We start from the raw sequence: 18,745 nt of genomic DNA on the forward strand, positions 1-18,745 counted from the left end.
ATCACAGGTCAGCAATTCGCCTGCCCTTGCATAGAAAATGAGTTCCCCCTCTTTGCCCTGAATTCAAGTCTTGTGAGCTTTGCTGCTTCTTCAGCAAAGCTTTGTTTATGTTGGGGGGAATTGAAGAGGGTTTTCTTGAACTGAATTTTATTTAGAACATAATACTCTTCAAAAACAATTGGAATGAGACATTTTGTTTCCAAAAATCAAGATGAAATGAGATATTCTGAGCTTCTTTCTTAAATTCTTGCTTTTTTCTTTTTTTTGCTCCTCTCTTTCACAAGACTTGTTTTCTATAACAGCATATCTATAGTCACTTTTCTGCATGTTTCGTCTGAAGGTCAATATGGTGTTTTTTAGGATAATTGAATAACAATGGAGACTTTTCCAGTGCTGGGTATGTACCTAACTAATTTGGCCTGCTGCAGATGTAAGAACTCCATCCTGCAAACCGGTGTGCTTATGTAAACATTTCTGCTTAATTGTTTAAGTACTTGGACTCAAGAATGAGGCCCTACGTGCATTTCTTCTACAAAAATAACCTACTGATACACAGTTCCTAGTTACACTTGCTTACAGTGCTAATATTGAAGAGCTCTTTCTGTGTAGTACTGTAGGGCTTTTTAATTCTGAAAGCTTGTTAGCATCTGTGTACCTTTATACCTTAGTTAATGCTTTGCAGGATGAAACCAGGGTAGATTTTAGAGGAAGTTTGGCACAGGATACCTTTACCTGTAGATCCTGAAGTTGCAAGTTGACTTGTGTTCCTATTTCCGCCACTGTCTGTCAATATGAGTGTAAACCAATTGTTTCCTCCATATTAATTACAATAACGTAATTGCATTGATAGGAAAAAGATAAGAGACTAATAATAACTAATTCTTTTTAAATGATTTGCAGGCCATGTGTGGAAGGTACCACACCAGGGTTAAACAGAGGTTTATATGTATATGCTTTTGATAAGTTTAGTGGAATTTTATTCTAAATCACCAGTACACTTATATAGTACTGGGAGATTTGGCTTTGCCAAACAGTGTGGTTTTTTTTGTTTTTTTTTGTTTAAAAAATGGTTCTAGTTTATATTAGAAATATGAAACTAAGTATACAATAGATAGCTAACTTGCAGTTAGACCTAATTTAATTTTTTTAGATCTGTAGCTTTTATCTCCTATTTTTTTAAGATCAGTTAAGTTGACTTTTATGCAGGTTACATTGTTCAAAACAATACTGCTTAAAAATGCTAATAACTTCAGAAATGCAAGAGCAAAAAATAAAGTCTTTGATCAGCAATGTCTCTTCCTCATTCCCTCACTAAGCTGTCAGTTTGGAGACCTCTGGTGGAGTATCTGACAAAATTAATGCAGCATTTTTTTTATTAGCCTTTTTAAATACTTTTAAAAACTGGAACAAAAATGACAGTGGCAGATTATTTCTTTTAGGTCATCCTTTTAATTGAAGTAGCCTACTAAACATGCATACCAGTCCCAAAATTAGATATCTCATGTTCAATTGAACACAAATGTAGGTAACTTAATATGCAGTTCTGATGTATTCAGTGTCAGATCATGAATAATATTTGACTACTTGCTAATCAGACAGAAATGACTCTGAACACTGGTTTTGACAGTGTTTTGTCACCCTGCCAGTAGGGGAAAAAAAAAGCAAGACAGCTTTCCAAAACATAGATGTAATACTGTATCTTTGATACAGCATTCATGGTGTTTGCTTGGTTAACATATAATCCATTCTGTTCATATGCTTTTGTCACCAAATGGGAACAGAAAAGGGGTTCTCTCTTGATGACCTGTTTATTCTCACTGTAAGTAGAGAATAGCAAATGTCATAGGATGCTTTTGAGCACTGTACCATATTCAGTTTCAGAACAAGCATAAATTCAGCATAAATTTTATAATTTGTATAAATTGAAAAGAATGTATCTTGTGTTGTTTAAAATGGCTTAGATCACTGTATGTCCACTGTGTGAACTTCCTGCATCTTAATATTCTATACTGAACAATCTGCTGCTTGTTTATGCCCTTTGAAGGCCCTTTACTTAAGTCAACAGGAGCTTATGGGAGGGAGTGTACAATAATTGGGATGGGGGAAAATAAGCCTATTACAAAAGAATAGGCAAGAAATCTAGGGCTCCCTGAAATTAGCGGTAAAGAATTATCAGACTGGTGGGAGAGGACATGCATAGATCTGTGTATCCACAGAACTCTAGGTAGTTGTGTGCATCAACTTCCCAACATCACATTGTAGTATCAGGCTGGCTGGCATTGTGCTAGCTCGAAAAAGTTCATGCGGTGCTGTTCACCTCACAACACATGCAATATTAGGTTTGAACACCAGTATTTGACATTTATGTGACTTTCCTGTTATAAGAAGTCAGCCTAATAGTCGGTTAGAAATGATCATTTCTCCGAGGGAAAAACAGGTGCCAGAGTGTCTGAATGCCAATTTTCACTAATTGAATTTCAAAGAAAAGGACATCTAGATATCTGAAAGTCTTAGATTTCATGGTAGTCATCTTGTGAGTTGCTAGAACGTTCGACTTTTGCTGCTAAAACATTGCCTGGTATCTTGTATATATAGAATGCAAAAATCTGAAATTAAGAGCTGTGTCTGGCAAAGCTCTTTAGCCTTTAAAAATAGTTCATTAGAAATTATTGTCACAAAATGAATTTAGGAGATTGAACTGTGATTTACTTCTTGAAAATACAAATGCAGTGATTTTATATTGCCAAGAAATTCATATTGACTCTTACAGTCAGTTCAGGACTGTCTGATAGTTTTGTTTTTGTTGGGATAATGGCTCTATAAATATTACTTTAACAGCATAATACATATAAGTGTATAAACACATATATTTCTCTGCAGACGATCCTCAACTCCCAACAAAAGATTAAGCAAAAACAGAAGAAATAACAGACAGTCCAAGAGTTACCTAAATTTGTTCATTTGAGGATACTATTGAACATGGAACTGTCAGTTAGCAGTGACAATGAGAGACTTAAAGGACTTTAAAACTGTTTCTTCTCAACAGTCATATGCACTTGAATGTGAAAAGTCAATAGTAGATTTTACAGTAATATTATGGTGTTTGTTTTTCAGTATTCAGGACAAGTTAACCTCTGTTAACTCTTGTCAGTTAACCATTATACTGTATATGCCTCAAACTGCCTTTTTTTTTTTTTTTTTTTTTTTTTAGAAAGGGAGGCAATTGCAAAATTTTGAAGGCTTCTGTGTGAAGGCTTCTATTTTTGAGAGCAGCTAACATTTCTAAATTTTATATTTTTAATTATTTCCTCTTTTAAAAATATGAATTTATTTTAAGTGGAGGCAATGTTTCTTATTATTAATCATTTTATATGAATATTTTGTTTGCACAACTTTCCAGTTTTAATCAATATAAATAGTTGACAATCTCAAATTTTTGTGTGTTTTTTGTTTTTTTGTTTTTGTTTGTTTTGCTAACCTGAAAACAAACTAAACTTTTTTTTGTAGGACTCTGGAACAGGGGTCTGCTTGAACAGGTCTGATTGCAAGACAAAAGGCAAAATGCTTTTCATTGATCATTTCAGCAAGGGCAACAATCTCTTACTCTCCTCTTCTTCCTACTCTTTTATTCTAAAACACAGTAGCAGCAAAAGAAAAATATTCAGAAAGCTGCAACAGGAAGCAGGAATTGTTCTGTGGAGACCCAAACCTACAGACTCGTGACTGTGCAAAGAAATATGTGTAACTAGTTGGAGAATAGTCAGTTTGCTGTGGTCCAAATGGAGCTCTGTTGCAAATGGCAGTCAAGGTGAAGTGGACTGGGTCATTTAACTTTATCTTAGCTGCACATGGAAAGTTGTTATGCGTTACAGTGTGTTGCTGGAGAATTTTGAACGAATTTAATCTGCCACTGGATAGGGAGTGTACCACATCCTCTATGTGAGGGTTTTTTCAGTAGGAAGTGTCTTGTTGAATTCTACGGGCAACAGATTAGGTCTTTAAAATGCTGATCTTTCTAGTTTTTGAACTGAGCCTTCAAAGCACTTGCTTACTTCCAGTATGCCATGGACTGAATCCTTGCAGAGTATAGAAAAGTCCGTGGGTGAAGTATGCCAGCGTGGTACAGCATTTCTGTTGTAAAATATGAAGAGGCAGCAGCTCACACTGAGCCCCTTTGTAACACAGCTGTGCTGTGCAGGAACAGTCAGAAATACTTTCTTCCTGTGTCTTTTACTGCCTTCTGGTCTCAGACTGTGCTTCTACCAGAGAGGTAAGAGAGAAATTTCTATTGAGGAAACTGAGAGGGCCAGCACCAAACAGCAAGATTCACGCATAGATTTCCCCTCCCCACCCTTCCTAAGCAAATGCTTTCTAAACAGCTTCGCTGTTAACTCCCCACAGCGGCAGGTGAAACAGTAAGCTCTTGTCTGTCACCACTTCATCAGCCTAGCTTGCTCCTTTCACAGTTCTTCCCTGTTTCACAAATCTTTGCAGCAGCAGCAGGTGACTGACCTGTCCTCCCAATTTGGCAGCTGTTCCTCATCTCATCACCCCAAAGCCAAGAGAGTGGAGATTGCTTGTTGAGTGCAGCTCCTCCTGCTCTCACAGATAGCCATCAGCAATTACTTCAAAAGCCTGCTTGGAGGCTACTGCTGAGGCAACACTGATGACATCTTCTATTTGTCCAAGAGCAGACCATTCTTTGGGACCTATCAAAAGTCCTTTGGGGCTGGTAGATGGGCTTTCCTTGTATTTGACTGAGTTTGGATCAGACTCCCTCCTTTACTATTTAATAGCAGGCTCCTTTCACAGCTAACTGAAAGTGGGTCCTCATGTGGAAAAACTGAAAATAGATCAAAATCGTTGTAGTTTTCTATTTTTCCTTTCAGTTGTTTCAGTGGTTGGAATCCTTGTAGTTGCTGGAATAATGCCATTTTAAGGAACTTAGTCTTATATATAACTTCCAGAATTAATAAGTTAATGTAAGATAATAAGTTACTATGAACATGTTCAGCTGCATGTGAGGAAGAACGTACACCGTGCCTAAAATAGATTGTGTGCCAGTCATACTTCCCCTGGGGTCATGTGTTTTTCACATTGTGTTGAATCACTGACAGTGTCCTGTGAAGTTTACTCATTTCTTCAAATCCCTTCCTTTGCTTATAGAAGGGGTTTTCCAAAAGCAGTGTAGTATGTTTTATTCTTTCTCCTTAAAAAATCCTTTCCATTATAAGAACAAAATGATTGTAGCTCTATATAGTATTAGTGTTAACAATATTAATCAAATAGGTAGTGAGAAATCCTCAAAGTGTGAAAATGAGTATCCTTGCCTTTTCAAGGTAAAAGTTTTACTCGCAGTATTATGAAACTGAATGAGATGTCCCTGCTTGTTGGCTTTTTTTTTTTCTTTTTTACATATTAGGTATAGAAACATAGGCTTCAGTTCCTAATCTATATCTATTAGAGAAATTAGGCTTAAAGTATATTCATGAAATGCAAGTATTACTTCTACTGTTACGGAACATGTATGATTTTTCTTATATCCGTTTTGGGTAATGTGGGTCTTCCAAAATATTTTCAGAGTAGCTCTGAATTGGAGTCTAAAATCAACTACAACTTGTCAGTGTTGTTAGGAAATACGCTATGTAATGAATTTTTTTATGCATATTTTCCATCAATCTTACAGGACTGAAAGCAAAAAGAAATGATTCTTTAATAGTCTTCTGTATGTTATTGTTCCTGCAGTTGGTCTTTGTTGATTTTGCATGTTGTGACTGATGTCTAATTAAATAACTGGGATCAGTGCTTCTTTTCAATTTTCTCTTCTACAGTGTGACAAAATCAAACAAGAACGAGATGAGGCTGTCAAAAAACTGGAGGAGTTTCAGAAAAGTAAGTTAATATGTCAGTGGGAATGTTTTGGCATAAAGAGCTATGAACATAGCTCCAAGTAGTATGGAGCAGGGTTAAGAATGTTGGGGTTTAGGTTCAGTTGCTGTTTCTCTTTCAAAGCCCTGTACTAAGGAGTTAACCTTATAAGACTTTGGTTCTTATCAGACTGAACTGCTGTCACAACATTCATAAACCCTGAAACAGGTAACCATCCTTTCGGTGCAAGTGGTGAAATAGAGCAGCATTTGTACCACTATATTTCACCAGAATACTGCAAGTTACTTTTGGATTAATATCTACTTGAACTGAGTAGGATTTGACCCTATTGCTGAAATTGCTGCTGCTATTAATAACTTTTTTTTTTTTCCCATGAAGGAGTAAAATTGCTGTAAGCATAGAAACAGCGTTAAAGGTTTTTAGTATGAACTGAAGTCTCTTGATAATTTTTACTGCAAGTTCTATTTTGTGTAGGCTGTGAGAATGTCAATATTCAGTTTTGCACTTTTATGGTAATGGTTCTATTGAAACTGTGTGGTGTCTGGAAGCAACAAAGCACATCTAATGGGAGTGGAAGTATCCTAGTGGAATAGCTCCTTAGAAGAGACAATTACAATAGGATCGTGGTCTGTTATGTCTGGTTTGTGCCAGTGTGGTGAACTGCACACCGAAGCATTAGAAATGTGGATGAAGTTAATGCAGAATAAAGAAATCACATGGTCTATACTTCTATGTGATTGTGATAATAGAGGAATTTTCTCACTTTTATTTTGTAATTGTTTGGGTGATATAATTATAACAAGTAATTAAAAATCAACAGGGATCTTTTACTGTCTTAACTGATCTTGGATAACTATTCTATGAGGCAAGAATGTTCTCTAAGAAGTCTAATTCCTGTAGAAAAAATTGCAGCCTGTTTTGTTTTTGTTATCATACAAGGAATACTAGAGTGTGGCAGAAAATGTCAAGTAGTTAAGACTTAAAATTTGAAGTAATATTTGATGTTGTAAAATTTTATAGGTTTCTTTTATCTTCCTTTCACATTTTTAAAGGACATACCTTGTAAACATAGTGATAAAATGCCAAGAATATTAGGATTTTAAAGCAATAATAGAGCCCATTATTTAAACGACAATATAAAAGGCAATTATATTGATGAAGAGCTACATCGGCTTTGTGTCTGTGAATAAACTTGGCCTGTACTCAGCTTCTATTTGTTCTCCTGGCATAAACACATATTGTGTGTGATTCCAGTTTAATGGGGCCCCGTTTGTATGCCAAGCAGCTGCATTTTAGGCCCTATTGCGTGATTTCATAGCTCTCTGAAAATTGGTTCTATTGAGCACAAGAGATAGAAGGTGGTGGTGGGGGGGAAAGCTTCAACACAATCATTTCTTTTCAATTGGAGCCAGCAAGGTTGATGACAACATGACCATTGTGTTATAATGATAAGACCACTAAGGATCTGTACCTCTCATCAAGGCTTTCACACAACAGCAGATACAATTTAATTCACTGCTCTGTCAGCAGTGCTGATACCATTATGCCGTCTGTCTCCACAGTTATAATCACTGTCCTCTGAGAAATGCAGTTGAAATGATCTTGAGCAGTCAAAGAAACTCTCAATTAAGGCTGCCACTTCCAATGTGTCAGACTGTGTCTTATGCGCTTGGTACAATTTTCACTTCCAATCCTGTTTATTTACAATGTCTACCAGTAATTATGCTTAACATGTCATTTAGCGAGGGTGCCCCTGCCAAGGAGATTGTTGGGTGCTGCAGTACCATTGAGTGGGAGTTTCTCGCAGTCAATGCCATCAGCGGCTTTTAGTCCCTGATGGGATGCAGTAGTAATGTTGATAATGCAAGTATCGTGCTCATCAAGTCATAATTAGATGCCACTCAAATGTGCCACTTGTAATAACAGTGTTGATTCATGTTTTCTCGGTGACTGCAACTGCTAATTAGTTAAGTGGTTTTTGGTTGGCCTGCATTTGCTGCAGATTATTATTACCCCTTAAAAAAAAAAAAAACTGTCAAGGTTAGAGATGTTTCTGGCCACTTAGTGCTGCTTTATGAATTTTAATATTGACATAATAAGAACTTTGGATAGACTTAGGAAATAATATATTTTTGTATTTAATTTGGAAAGATTTTTTTTCCCTTGAGTTAATCATAATTGCAGGTTAATTAAGTTTAAATGAACCAAGAGTAATTCCTAGTTGTGCCTTGTGAGCCCAACCCTTTTCCTAACTTTAGCTAGCTTTGGTTGAGGACATTAGATTCCTGTCTGTAAAATGGGAGCAGCCCTGTATCTCCGCTGCTTTCTTATCCTGATGAATGCCTTTCATTGCTCCAAATTTTTGATGCTAGATAGAGCAAAAACAGAAGAGATTTTCTATATGAACAGGTTTTACCTGAAGCTTTTCCTCTCTCCAATTAAATTTAGTAGCTGGTACAACATGCTTGGAGCAGAGAACTTTCCCAAAGCCAGAAAAAGTGGCAATAGAGCAACTACTCCTCTCTGGTTGTCCAGAGGACTTCTTGTGCAGATGTTATGTGGACCAAGATTTCACAATCACCTGCCATACTTTTTTTTTTTTTTTTTTTTTTTTTTTTTTTTCCCTTTTTGGGCTTTGGAAGGGACAGTGCTTTGGAGAAGCTTGGGATAGATAAGGGTGCCAGAAGACAAGGAGGAATTTGCATCAGTGATCAAGGTGCTAGCCTCAGAAGTGAGAAATGTTGTTCAGTTTCCTGTTTGACCTCAGATCTCCTGTGTGACATGGAACTTGTCACTTAAAATAAGACTTTTAGCAGTCTGTACGTAGCTGCTTAACTAGTGTTGAAAGTTGAGGGGAATTAAAAGCTAAAATGTTATCTGTGCTTTTAAAACTTCTCTAACTTCCCTTACCTCCTATATAACAAAATACGATTTGTTCCATAAATTTTTGGTCACTCTAAGGATTCATCTGTCTTAGACATAGTGAAGTATTCCCTATAGTAATAGGGATCCTGTAGGCACGAAGAATGGATGCATCTCTAGCTTTTCCAACTGTCATGTCAAATGTAGTAGCACAGATGTGTATCTGAGATTGCTAGCTCTTGGCCCTGGTCTTGCAGAGGATGATGTTTGAGTGTGTGTGTGTGCGTGCAAATGCATGCTAGTATCTGAATCTGTGTGTAGGACTGTAAAGGCATAGTGTGAGACCATGGTGTTTACGTTAGTATACACAGAAGTACAAAAAGACCTCAAATAAGAAATAAAGAACTAAAGCCATAAAATAGTAGGTTGTTCAGTTGAAGCTGTCAAAAGTCAGGAAGTACCAGCAGTGCTGAAATCTATCAACACTGAATCCATCAAGCTTTATCCCAGCTGGTTTCAGCTAGCTGCAAAACTGATGGGGCAGAAGAAGAAGGGACAGTACAATGTAGTGATTTGTCCTCTTTGGAGCATGTGCTGTACCAGACATTGCAAATGTGGAGGCTTTGGTCTTTTAACTCTTTCTCCATTTCCTGGTAAACTTGCCCCAGGCCTATGCTACGTGTCCATCCTGTAGCTTTTCTGGTGCAGTACATTCAGCAAGTGTGGTACTGTTTAAACTACCATTTAAACTTGAAAAATGGAAGGTGAAAATAATTCCTTGATAACACACCTGAGTCAAACTTGCTGTTCAAAAATGCTAAGGTTCCAGTCTTCTGAAAACTGCATACACACCAAATTTCCAAGAGGATTATAATGACTCCTGGCAATCTTGAGGGACAGTCCTAATGATGCCACTCCTACTTCTCAAGTGTTGCTGAAATAAAGATAGTAAATGGTGATGGTGGGGGGAAGTTCCTGCTGACCTTCTGCTTTCTTAAGTTTATGCCAGATTCTTCTCATCAGTTCACCTTCTCTAATTCTGCAGGCATGGCTTAAGAGAGAGTTGCTTAAAACGATGCAAATATTCAATGCTCAAAACAGTTCCCATCCATTAACATTATACAAATATGTACTCTGAGTTTGGAATGCTTACTCAGAGAATGCTTACATTAAAAATTTAGGGGGAAAAGATGTAGTGTTTCTGATCATGAGATGTATGTCTCAAGTGCAGGAAAATGCTGACTAATTTTTAAACTCTCCACTAGTTTCTCACATGGTTATTGAAGAAGTAAACTGTATTCAGAACCATCTTGAAATTGAGAAGACATGCCGTGAAAGCGCTGAGGCTTTGGCTTCTAAGGTGAGGAATATTGTCATTATTCTGTTTCATCTGATTTCTTTTCTTTCAGCTCGAGATTGCAAATTTAAGACATGCATGTCCCTTGCATTGTTTTTGCATGCTTTTGCAGATCTGTGAAATTATTTTGCGGTGGCAAAAACAGTAAGCCATATGCAAGATTTAAAGTGCAATTCCTGCTTTTCATGAAGGAAATACCTGAATACTTAGTTTGTTTATTTATTTATTTATTTATTTGGAACAGTAAGTCATAGACCCACTTCTTGATTTCTATTTTTTATGTGCATTTAGGTTAAGTGGAAAGCAAGTTTTAGAACTATCCTGTGTGAGATATAAAACAATAATGAGCATTTCCGTGTCTAAATCATATGGAAAAAGTCAACCACTGCATTACATTTCAGGTGATTGTTTATGAAAGCAAAGCGAGGGCAGGGGAAGGATGACCTCCGCTGCTCTGTTGATTGCGTCTAGTCTGATGAATTTAGCAAGTGTGTAATTTTCTATACTCCATCTCATCAGAAGTGCATTATTATTAAAGAATGTTTTTATCTCTCTGTTATATATTTTTGGTTGTAAAAATGCATCTGAAACACTTCATCAGAAAATGGATTACAGCAATTTTGAACCAAATTTCATTAGCAATACTGACTGCCGTTTTTTCCCCCTCCCCACCTCCTGCCCAAAGTACATCTTTAGATATGGTAAAAATCACACTAGCAAGAAATCACTTTAATTTAGATGCATTAGCAATGTACTTTCTGGAGGTATTTACTTAATTGTTTGCATAATGACACTATATTAGAATTCCTAAGATAGACAATCAGCATATAAGTAAGAAAATGAATGTATTTAACTTTTCTTTCTCTGCTCTTTTCCTGTAATGCACATACAGAGGTAGTTAAAAGACTAGACCTATCCTTTGGGGCTGTTTTACCAAAGCTGACTTGTTTATGGTGTGTACTGACTAAACCATGTAAGGTTCCCCACACCACCCTTCCCAGTTGCTCAGCCTCATTCTTCGGGAATGAGATGTTGAAGAAACTTTTCACTTGAGTAAATCTTTCATAGTTAAGGGGCAGAGAAAAGGAGGATCAAAGATGCTTTGTTTTGGTAAAAAAAAAAAAAAGTTAGGATCTAACTTTACAGTATATGTTTTATTTCAAGGCAGAACTGATGTGCTGTATGTCATCAGTGGAAAATAGAGCCTCATTCTTAGAGATGAACACAAGGAATGCTTGGCTTGTGGGTGTATGCGCATGAGCACCTCTGAGACTGTGTTGAGTTTGCTGAGAGCTGCTAGCATAGGGTGTCTAGATGCAGAACAGTGAAAGAAATGGTGAAAGTGAAATGTTTGCAAGAATCCCTTTTGTTCAGTTGCTACCAGTAACCACCTAGGTCAAGATGGAGATATATTACAAAACCTCTTCTGTATCCTCCACCAACCAGGTATGCAGTTAAGCTTCCAACACAACTGCCCAGAGTGATTCCCGGCTTGTGGTTTTACTGATAAAGAATTGGTTTGTGATACAGCTTTCATTTCACGTATGTTGATTCTACAGTAATAATTCTAGAGAACTGAGAATAATTCAAAAGGATTAGAAGGTAGTTTTGTCTGTAAGTAAAGTAGTTATGATATTTGTTACTTGTAGTTTATAAGCGGATTAAGGGTATAGGAAGAGATAAGACCAATTGATAGGCTGGCAAAACCAGACAAGCTTTTGGGCATACTAGTGCTTCTCCAGGTCATTCAGTTGGGACTCTCACTGATATTATTACATGCTTAAGGGTCAGGAACTGAAACAGCTGTTGCAAAGAATGCATAGCATTAAGTAAGCTTGATGGTTGAGTTAAGTATACACAAAGTATTCATTAGTCAGAAGTACCAGAGAGGACTATGGAGAAAAGGCCATGGATGAAGCAGTATGTTGAATTCAAGCCTCCTCAGAGGAGAAAAAGGACAAGCTTCCCATCTTCAGACCATTTTAGTGTAAAATGGAGTGTTTAAACTAATGTCACCTTTTTTTCTCTTGCTCCTTTGTTTGATCTTTTAATGACAAGGGGAAAAAATCCAGCTGATTTTTTTTCTTGTACAGCTCCTTAAAGACAGACTAACTAGCTTATTACTGTTTGCACTTCTGCACTTTCAGCTCAACAAAGAAAATAAGACCTTGAAAAGAATTAGTATGCTTTATATGGCAAAACTGGGCCCAGAAATTATTACTGAAGAGATTAACATTGATGAGGAAGATTCATCCACAGATACAGAAGCTAGCTCTGGGGCATGCAATTCGGTGCATTGTCAACGTCAAATAAAAGGTGAGAATTGTTACTGAGCCTACAGGGCTTAAGTTGTCTAAAGAATGACCTTATTCATTTGGACCATATACTCTGTATTATACCTCTGACAGTGGTCAGCAGAGGATTTCCAGGAAAGACTGTAAGGGCATGGCAGGCCTGTCATGATATTGTATAATATATATGTGCAAGGTAAGTTACAATGCAACAGAAAAATGGGATCTACACAGCCAAGAGCTCAGTGTTACTGAGCTGGTAAAAGAAACATTTCCTTAGATCCTTAACACAGTAAAAGTTCATCTGTAGTTAAGCAGAATGACAAGGTCACCTTGGTATTGCTTCAGCTGCTGTTTGTATGACATTTTTTTCAAAGCCTTGTAAAACAGGACTCTCCATTTATATCCATTTATATTTCCACTGTGTACTTTTGTATACACAAGCTTCATTCAGATTCCAGAATTATTACCAAACAAGCAAATTAAGAACTGACTGTGGTACTAGGGAAAACAGCAAAACTTTGGAACATGGAATTACATTGATATCAGAAATCTATACTTTATTAAGAAATTTCTAGTACCCCTTTAAAAGGCAATTTATGTTTCAATAATACAAAACTACTCTTCCTTCTAGTCTAAATCTGTGAAGTTGTAATGATCCTATCCGTATATATTACTGTATTGTAACATCCAACAAAGGGGAATGTCTGTGTTCATCATTTTAAGACATGGAGCACATAGTGGTTCAGTTTTTTAGAAGAATTTTCAGTGGTTTTCTGATTATTAATAGTTGCAATTGCAACTATTAATATACTAATACAGAATCACAGACTTGGTAAGGTTGGAAGGGACCTCTGGAGATCATCTGGTCCAACCTCCCTGCTCAAGCAGGGTCACCTAGAGCATGTTAGACAGGGTTGCGTCCAGGCAGGTTTTGAATATCTCCAGAGAAGGAGACTCCACAACCTCTCTGGGCAACCTTGGCTTAAACTGTAAACCTGACATTGTTAATTGTTGTCTGCTTGAATGTTGTGGTCTCGAAGTGGTACAAAATATCACCAAGAAAAAAGCGTGAGTGTTTTTAAATAATAATAATAATAAAAACTTAGACAATACTACCACAGCCTTCTATAATAAACAGCTTTCCATTGTATAGGTATAGGAGAAGAGATGCAGGAGAATGGTGTGATCCACGCTATGCAACCTATCTGAATAGGAAATAAAATCCTGGAGTTTCTCCTGTCTTCTGTTGGAGAAAAATGTCAAAGATACTGTTAGAGGAGGCAAAGATTCTGTCTGAAGATCAGAGGAAAACATATTTAGGAGGACAGGAGGAACAAAGGAGAGAAAGATTTCAAGAAAGCCCTGATGTGTAGGTTTTTGTCCTGCTGAGGAATTCGTTGGAGAACAAAAAAAAAATAAGTTGTAAAGAAATTAGAGCTCTTTGATTCTACTCCTCCATCTGGCTTTATTGTTAATAACCTTACATTTACCAATGACTGTTGCACAGATAGTGTGCTATTTGAAAAGCATTGGCATCCCATTTGCTGTAGGAGGAGAAGTTCTGATGTCCATTTACCTGGAGGAAGTGTGTGCATGTAGGGTTGACAGTTGGTTGCAAAGTCGTTATGGAGGCTCTGTCCCAAGCCTCAGCTAAGCTGCATGCCATTTATCTTCAGGTAAGAATCTGAGAGTATGTCAGGGATTGCTTGCTAAATGAAAGATCATATGTAACAAAAGAGGATTTGTGGAGTTGCCTAACATGAAACCTACTCCTCTGTGTAGGCCTATGCTTCCATGAGTTGTGTTTTGTGGTGGGTATCGCAAACCTCTTTTTAATCTTCCCACCATTCAGCCAAATATTGGATGTTTCTTCCAAAGATTTTTTTTTTCCTTTTCACCACCTCTATGGAAGGATATATGAATGAAGTAGTGCATTCTGAGGCTGTTTAACACTGTTTCATTTATTAAAGTGATAAAGCTTTGTCCAGATAGCGAAAAAGGAGAAAGAGATCTTATCACAGCAGGGAAAGGTGATAAGAGAGTTCCAGTTTCTAATGTAAGTGTAGAGTAGTCTCAGAGCCATAACTTAAATTCATATATTGATTTTTGGGGTTGTATTTTTGTTTCTTTTATTTATTTTTTGCTATCCTTTTGGACGTAACAACTGAAAACTCAATTGTGCTTGTTCAGCACTTCAGTGTGTAACCTATATCTTAAAAGAAACAATTCTTGTAGACAGTTGTGAAGATTTAGGTACATGGCTATGCTTCATTCTCTGCATGTGAATTCTATATATGTACTGTAAGACCTGCCTTAAATGAGGTCCCATAAATTTCAGTGAGAGATTTTTTTCCATTAACTCCACAAGAAAACACACATGCATAGAACAGAAGACTTAGAGACCATTAGTCATCTTGGAAAATAAGTCTTTCTCTTTTAGTTTACAATGTATGTGGCATTAATCTTGAAGAAAATAAATCTGATGCTCTTGAATAGGGGAGGAGGAGAGAGAAAGGCAAAAGTCAATGTTGCTGAAGATTTCAGATGAAACAAAATGGCATCCTGTATGTTGTCATTCTCTGTAACCGATTAGGAACAATTTTCTTAACTTATAGTTGGTATTCAAAAAACAGCAGTAATATGAAACTCTGGAAGCAGGTAGGGAATGAAAACATTTAAATAAAAATTAATATATATCAATAAATTTATATTTTCGTGGTGTTTTTATGTTAACCTAAACCTTGATATATATGCAAGCTGATCTCCTGTTAAGAAGTGAATTATAACTAAATGTTTTATTCCTTCATGAATTTAATTTAATTTCATATTTTGATAATCAAGGAATAAAAATTTTGAGGGGAAAATTACAAGCATTAGCTCTTCCATCGGTAGAGGTTATATTCTGACTCTGTTAACATACTATTACAAAGACTATAAATTGGCAACTGTTCAGGACAATTTCTTCAGTAAAAACCTTTGAAGTATTAACTGCCTGTTGTTTTGTTTATTTCCCTTGTGACAAGAACTCATGATCCAAAAAGAATTGAAGTGCATTAATTTGTGTTAAAGGATGCCTATTAAAAACTGCTTTCTGCTGCCTCACTACTGGAGTCTGTGATGTGACTATCTCCTGACTAAGACTGAGGATGCTCTGTGGTGGCAGCATTGACCCTATTATAGCAGGAAATGAATCATTCATAATGCAAATAAAGACAGCATTCCTGGACAAGGAAGCTTACCTCAGTAAAGTAAATCTGAAACTGTAGCCCAATTATAGACCTGTTACTTGACATCTATGTTCCTAAATTATTGAGGATGTACCTTGATACTTTGTCTGCAGTTTAGGTGTTTTATACTCAGTTGTACTTGCATGATTATGGTATTTCTTTTGTTACTCTGAGAATAAAATACAAATGTCGTTTCCTTCCTCAAAATGTAGAGCTGCAAGATCAAATTGTATCTGTTCATGAGGAAAAGAAGACCTTAGCCATTGAACTGGAAAACCTGAGGTGCAAACTTGTAGAAGTAATTGAAGAAGTATGTATTGTACCATGGAAGGCGAGACCACGTTAGTGTGTAGTCAGTACTTTTTGTATCTAATTTTGCTAAAAATACTCAGCTGTGAAGTTAATTGAATACTATCTAATCGGAAGTCTTTCCAGCTTGTCCATGTGTTGGGCATACACCTAGAAGGGACCTTCTAAGTCTGAGTCCAATCTGTTGCTGTCCCTAATACATTCCTCTTCCTGATCTGTTTTAGTGCGCATATTTTTTATATTTATCTCCCCTTCCTGACGTCCCTTTGGCCACCACAGTCTGGTTTTGGTTTTTGTTTGTTTGTTTGTTGTTTGTTTGTTTTTTTTTTTCCCTAAGCCTGTGGCGGTTTAAGAAATACTTTGGAAAATGCCTGGTTTAATTACTGGTGCTACTTCATTGACCATATCCCTGATTTTAGCCATTGGCAAGGCCTTGTCATGGTAATTAGACCAGCAAATTGGCTTTTTTGAGCCAGCAGTTTCATTTCTGCTTGAAAACTGGATCAGCCAAGTACTGATGCAAATCAGGACTTAGAGTGGCTCTTCCTGTCTATGCAACATTTACATTCAGAAAGACACAGCTGAGAGCTCTTGGACAATAAACAGAGCTCAGGAAAGGAGAAAAAAATAAATAAAAAGCTCAACAGCCTGACTAACAGTCAAGGACCATCCAGTAACTTTTTAACCAGGTACTATGGTGCCTGATCTTGAAAGATTCCAAACACTTTATATTTGCAGCTGCAACTAGATATATTTGCAGCTGCAACTAGTATGTGCCATGAGAATGGGCCATGTGAAGCACTGATTCATAACCTTTTAATACTATCTGAAGTGGGGCCCGTAATTTGGGGTAAAACTTCTTTACATCCCACTGTAAACTCTGCTATCAAGGTGATCCTAAAACACTGAATTTCTGAAAGCAGATACTGCATGCATTATTTAATATACCATACATCATATGCCACCAATTAAAAATATTCTTTTTGATCTGTTCTTTATACTTGTCTAGGTGAATAAGGTGAAAGAAGAAAATGCCGTTTTGACAATGGAAGTTAATAAGCAACAAAAACTTTTGGAAAAATGTAACAGAGGTATGTTTTCTCAACAGGTTTCATCTCCCTCCTACCCTCTCTCAGAGTTTGCTATGTCCTTTACAGGCAATCTTTAGAGCTTTTATGAATGCATTACAAAACAGTGATGGTAGGCCTGATCTAGCACTCAGGCCTCATTACTGTGGGCACTGCACAAATACACAAGCCATTCTAGACTATCTATACCTTTAGAAAATGTGATAATGAAAGTAGAAGGATAATTGGATAATTGGGATTTTCTTTCTTTTTCTTTTCTTTTTTTTTTTTTTTTTTTGCTGGAGCAGAAATGGCAGACTAAAGCAGGAGGAGAGTCCTTGACAGAGATGGAGTTTGAACTCAAATCTCCTGTTACTTTCTTAAATTGTTATATTTTAGTTGGGATACAGCTAATAGTTTTGAATATCTAAGGTCTTGGGAGTATGTGGGAGCACATATGGAAGGAAACAGGACAAGGCTGCTGAGAATGAGGTCAATGGGATTTCCAAGCTATGGAATGAAAGTAGGGACCCAGCCAAGTGGGAAGAGAAGAAAGATAAAACAGACAGGCACAGGAGAAAGTCTATGGAGAAATAGGGCTCAGGAAAGGAAAGCTTTTTCTTAAGGAAAAGCTTTTTCTTAATCAAGGATAGTGTTTCCAAATGAGAAATAGTTGACTCAAAATAAGTTGCTGGGGTGGGGAGGGCCATTTTGGGGTGGGGAAGATTTTAGTTGCTTGGATTACCTTCCCCTTTTCTATTGTTTGTTTAGCCCTGTAAAATTAAAGCTTGTTGATTAAATGTCTCCGTGGCTGTTTCATATTTTCCTGAAGTAGAAGAGAATGGGACTGTCCTTCAATGCATTTTTTTTTTGATGCTTTATTTGTTCTGCCTTCCAAAGTCATTCAGTTAGTTGTTCAACAGCACCTTAACAATATATCCTGGAAGACTTTAGCCATATTCACCGTGCCTAATGCTATTCTGATTTATCTTCAAGGTGTTCCTCTACAGTTGTCTTCCACCTGCTCACAAAGGGAGGAAAAATAAAACTCCCAGGAGTTCTGAAACGGTGATCAGGCAGTGCAGGGAACTGGCAAGGCTGCCACTTCCTCACAGGAAGACTGATAGCCAGCTATAGGCAGGGAATAGCCACACAGCGAAGCCCTAGAGAGCAACCTTTGAAGTAACAAAGACTCCAAACATGCTGTAGTCACTCGCCAATAATGCTTCTTTTTTCTTTGGAAAAAGTATATTAGGTCAGCATAGTCTTGTGTTCTTGAGAAAACAGCTGAGTTTCAGATTACAAAGAAATATATGGCCTTTTAGTGGGAAACGATCCTCTCTCTTTCCCTTTGCAGTCCACTTTCTTATCTTCTGTCAATCCTGCAGCTGCCCCTCATAGTTGAGAGGGGATTTGCAGAGCAGTAGGGCATACTCTGTAACCCTTCACCAAGTGTTTATTCCTCACCTCCTGCGTATTACTGAATTGCTTTAACCTATGGCAGACAATACTTAAACTCTTAAAACATCAAACTTATGACATGTTGATTAGATAGACTAGCTTGAAGAAGCTATTGATGGGATGATGTGACAGTTGAAAGGTTTCTGAAATGTGTGGGGGTTTGTTTGTTTGTTTTTTCCTCAGCATGAGCAAAAGAGCAACCCTTTGATTCACATTTGATACCTGCCTTTCTGGAAGGAGGGGTTATATCAGGATAGGTCCTAATGCACTGGCACTGTA

The 18,745-nt window shown here is 37.1% G+C and overlaps 1 protein-coding gene across 1 annotated transcript in view; it reads left to right on the plus strand.

Moving 5' to 3' along the window:
- The window catches only part of SHTN1 (shootin 1), a 66,006-nt gene that overhangs the window by 13,444 nt on the left and 33,817 nt on the right, over positions 1-18,745 (plus strand). Inside the window, 5 exon segments of the mRNA XM_062580089.1 lie at positions 5,832-5,892; positions 10,017-10,111; positions 12,256-12,424; positions 15,842-15,939; positions 16,948-17,029. Of these exon segments, the coding sequence (XP_062436073.1) occupies positions 10,025-10,111; positions 12,256-12,424; positions 15,842-15,939; positions 16,948-17,029 (436 nt within the window). The 5' untranslated portion in view covers positions 5,832-5,892; positions 10,017-10,024.

This window comes from Rhea pennata, chromosome 7, assembly GCF_028389875.1.
Source record: "Rhea pennata isolate bPtePen1 chromosome 7, bPtePen1.pri, whole genome shotgun sequence".
In the NCBI taxonomy this organism is placed as follows: Eukaryota; Metazoa; Chordata; class Aves; order Rheiformes; family Rheidae; genus Rhea; species Rhea pennata.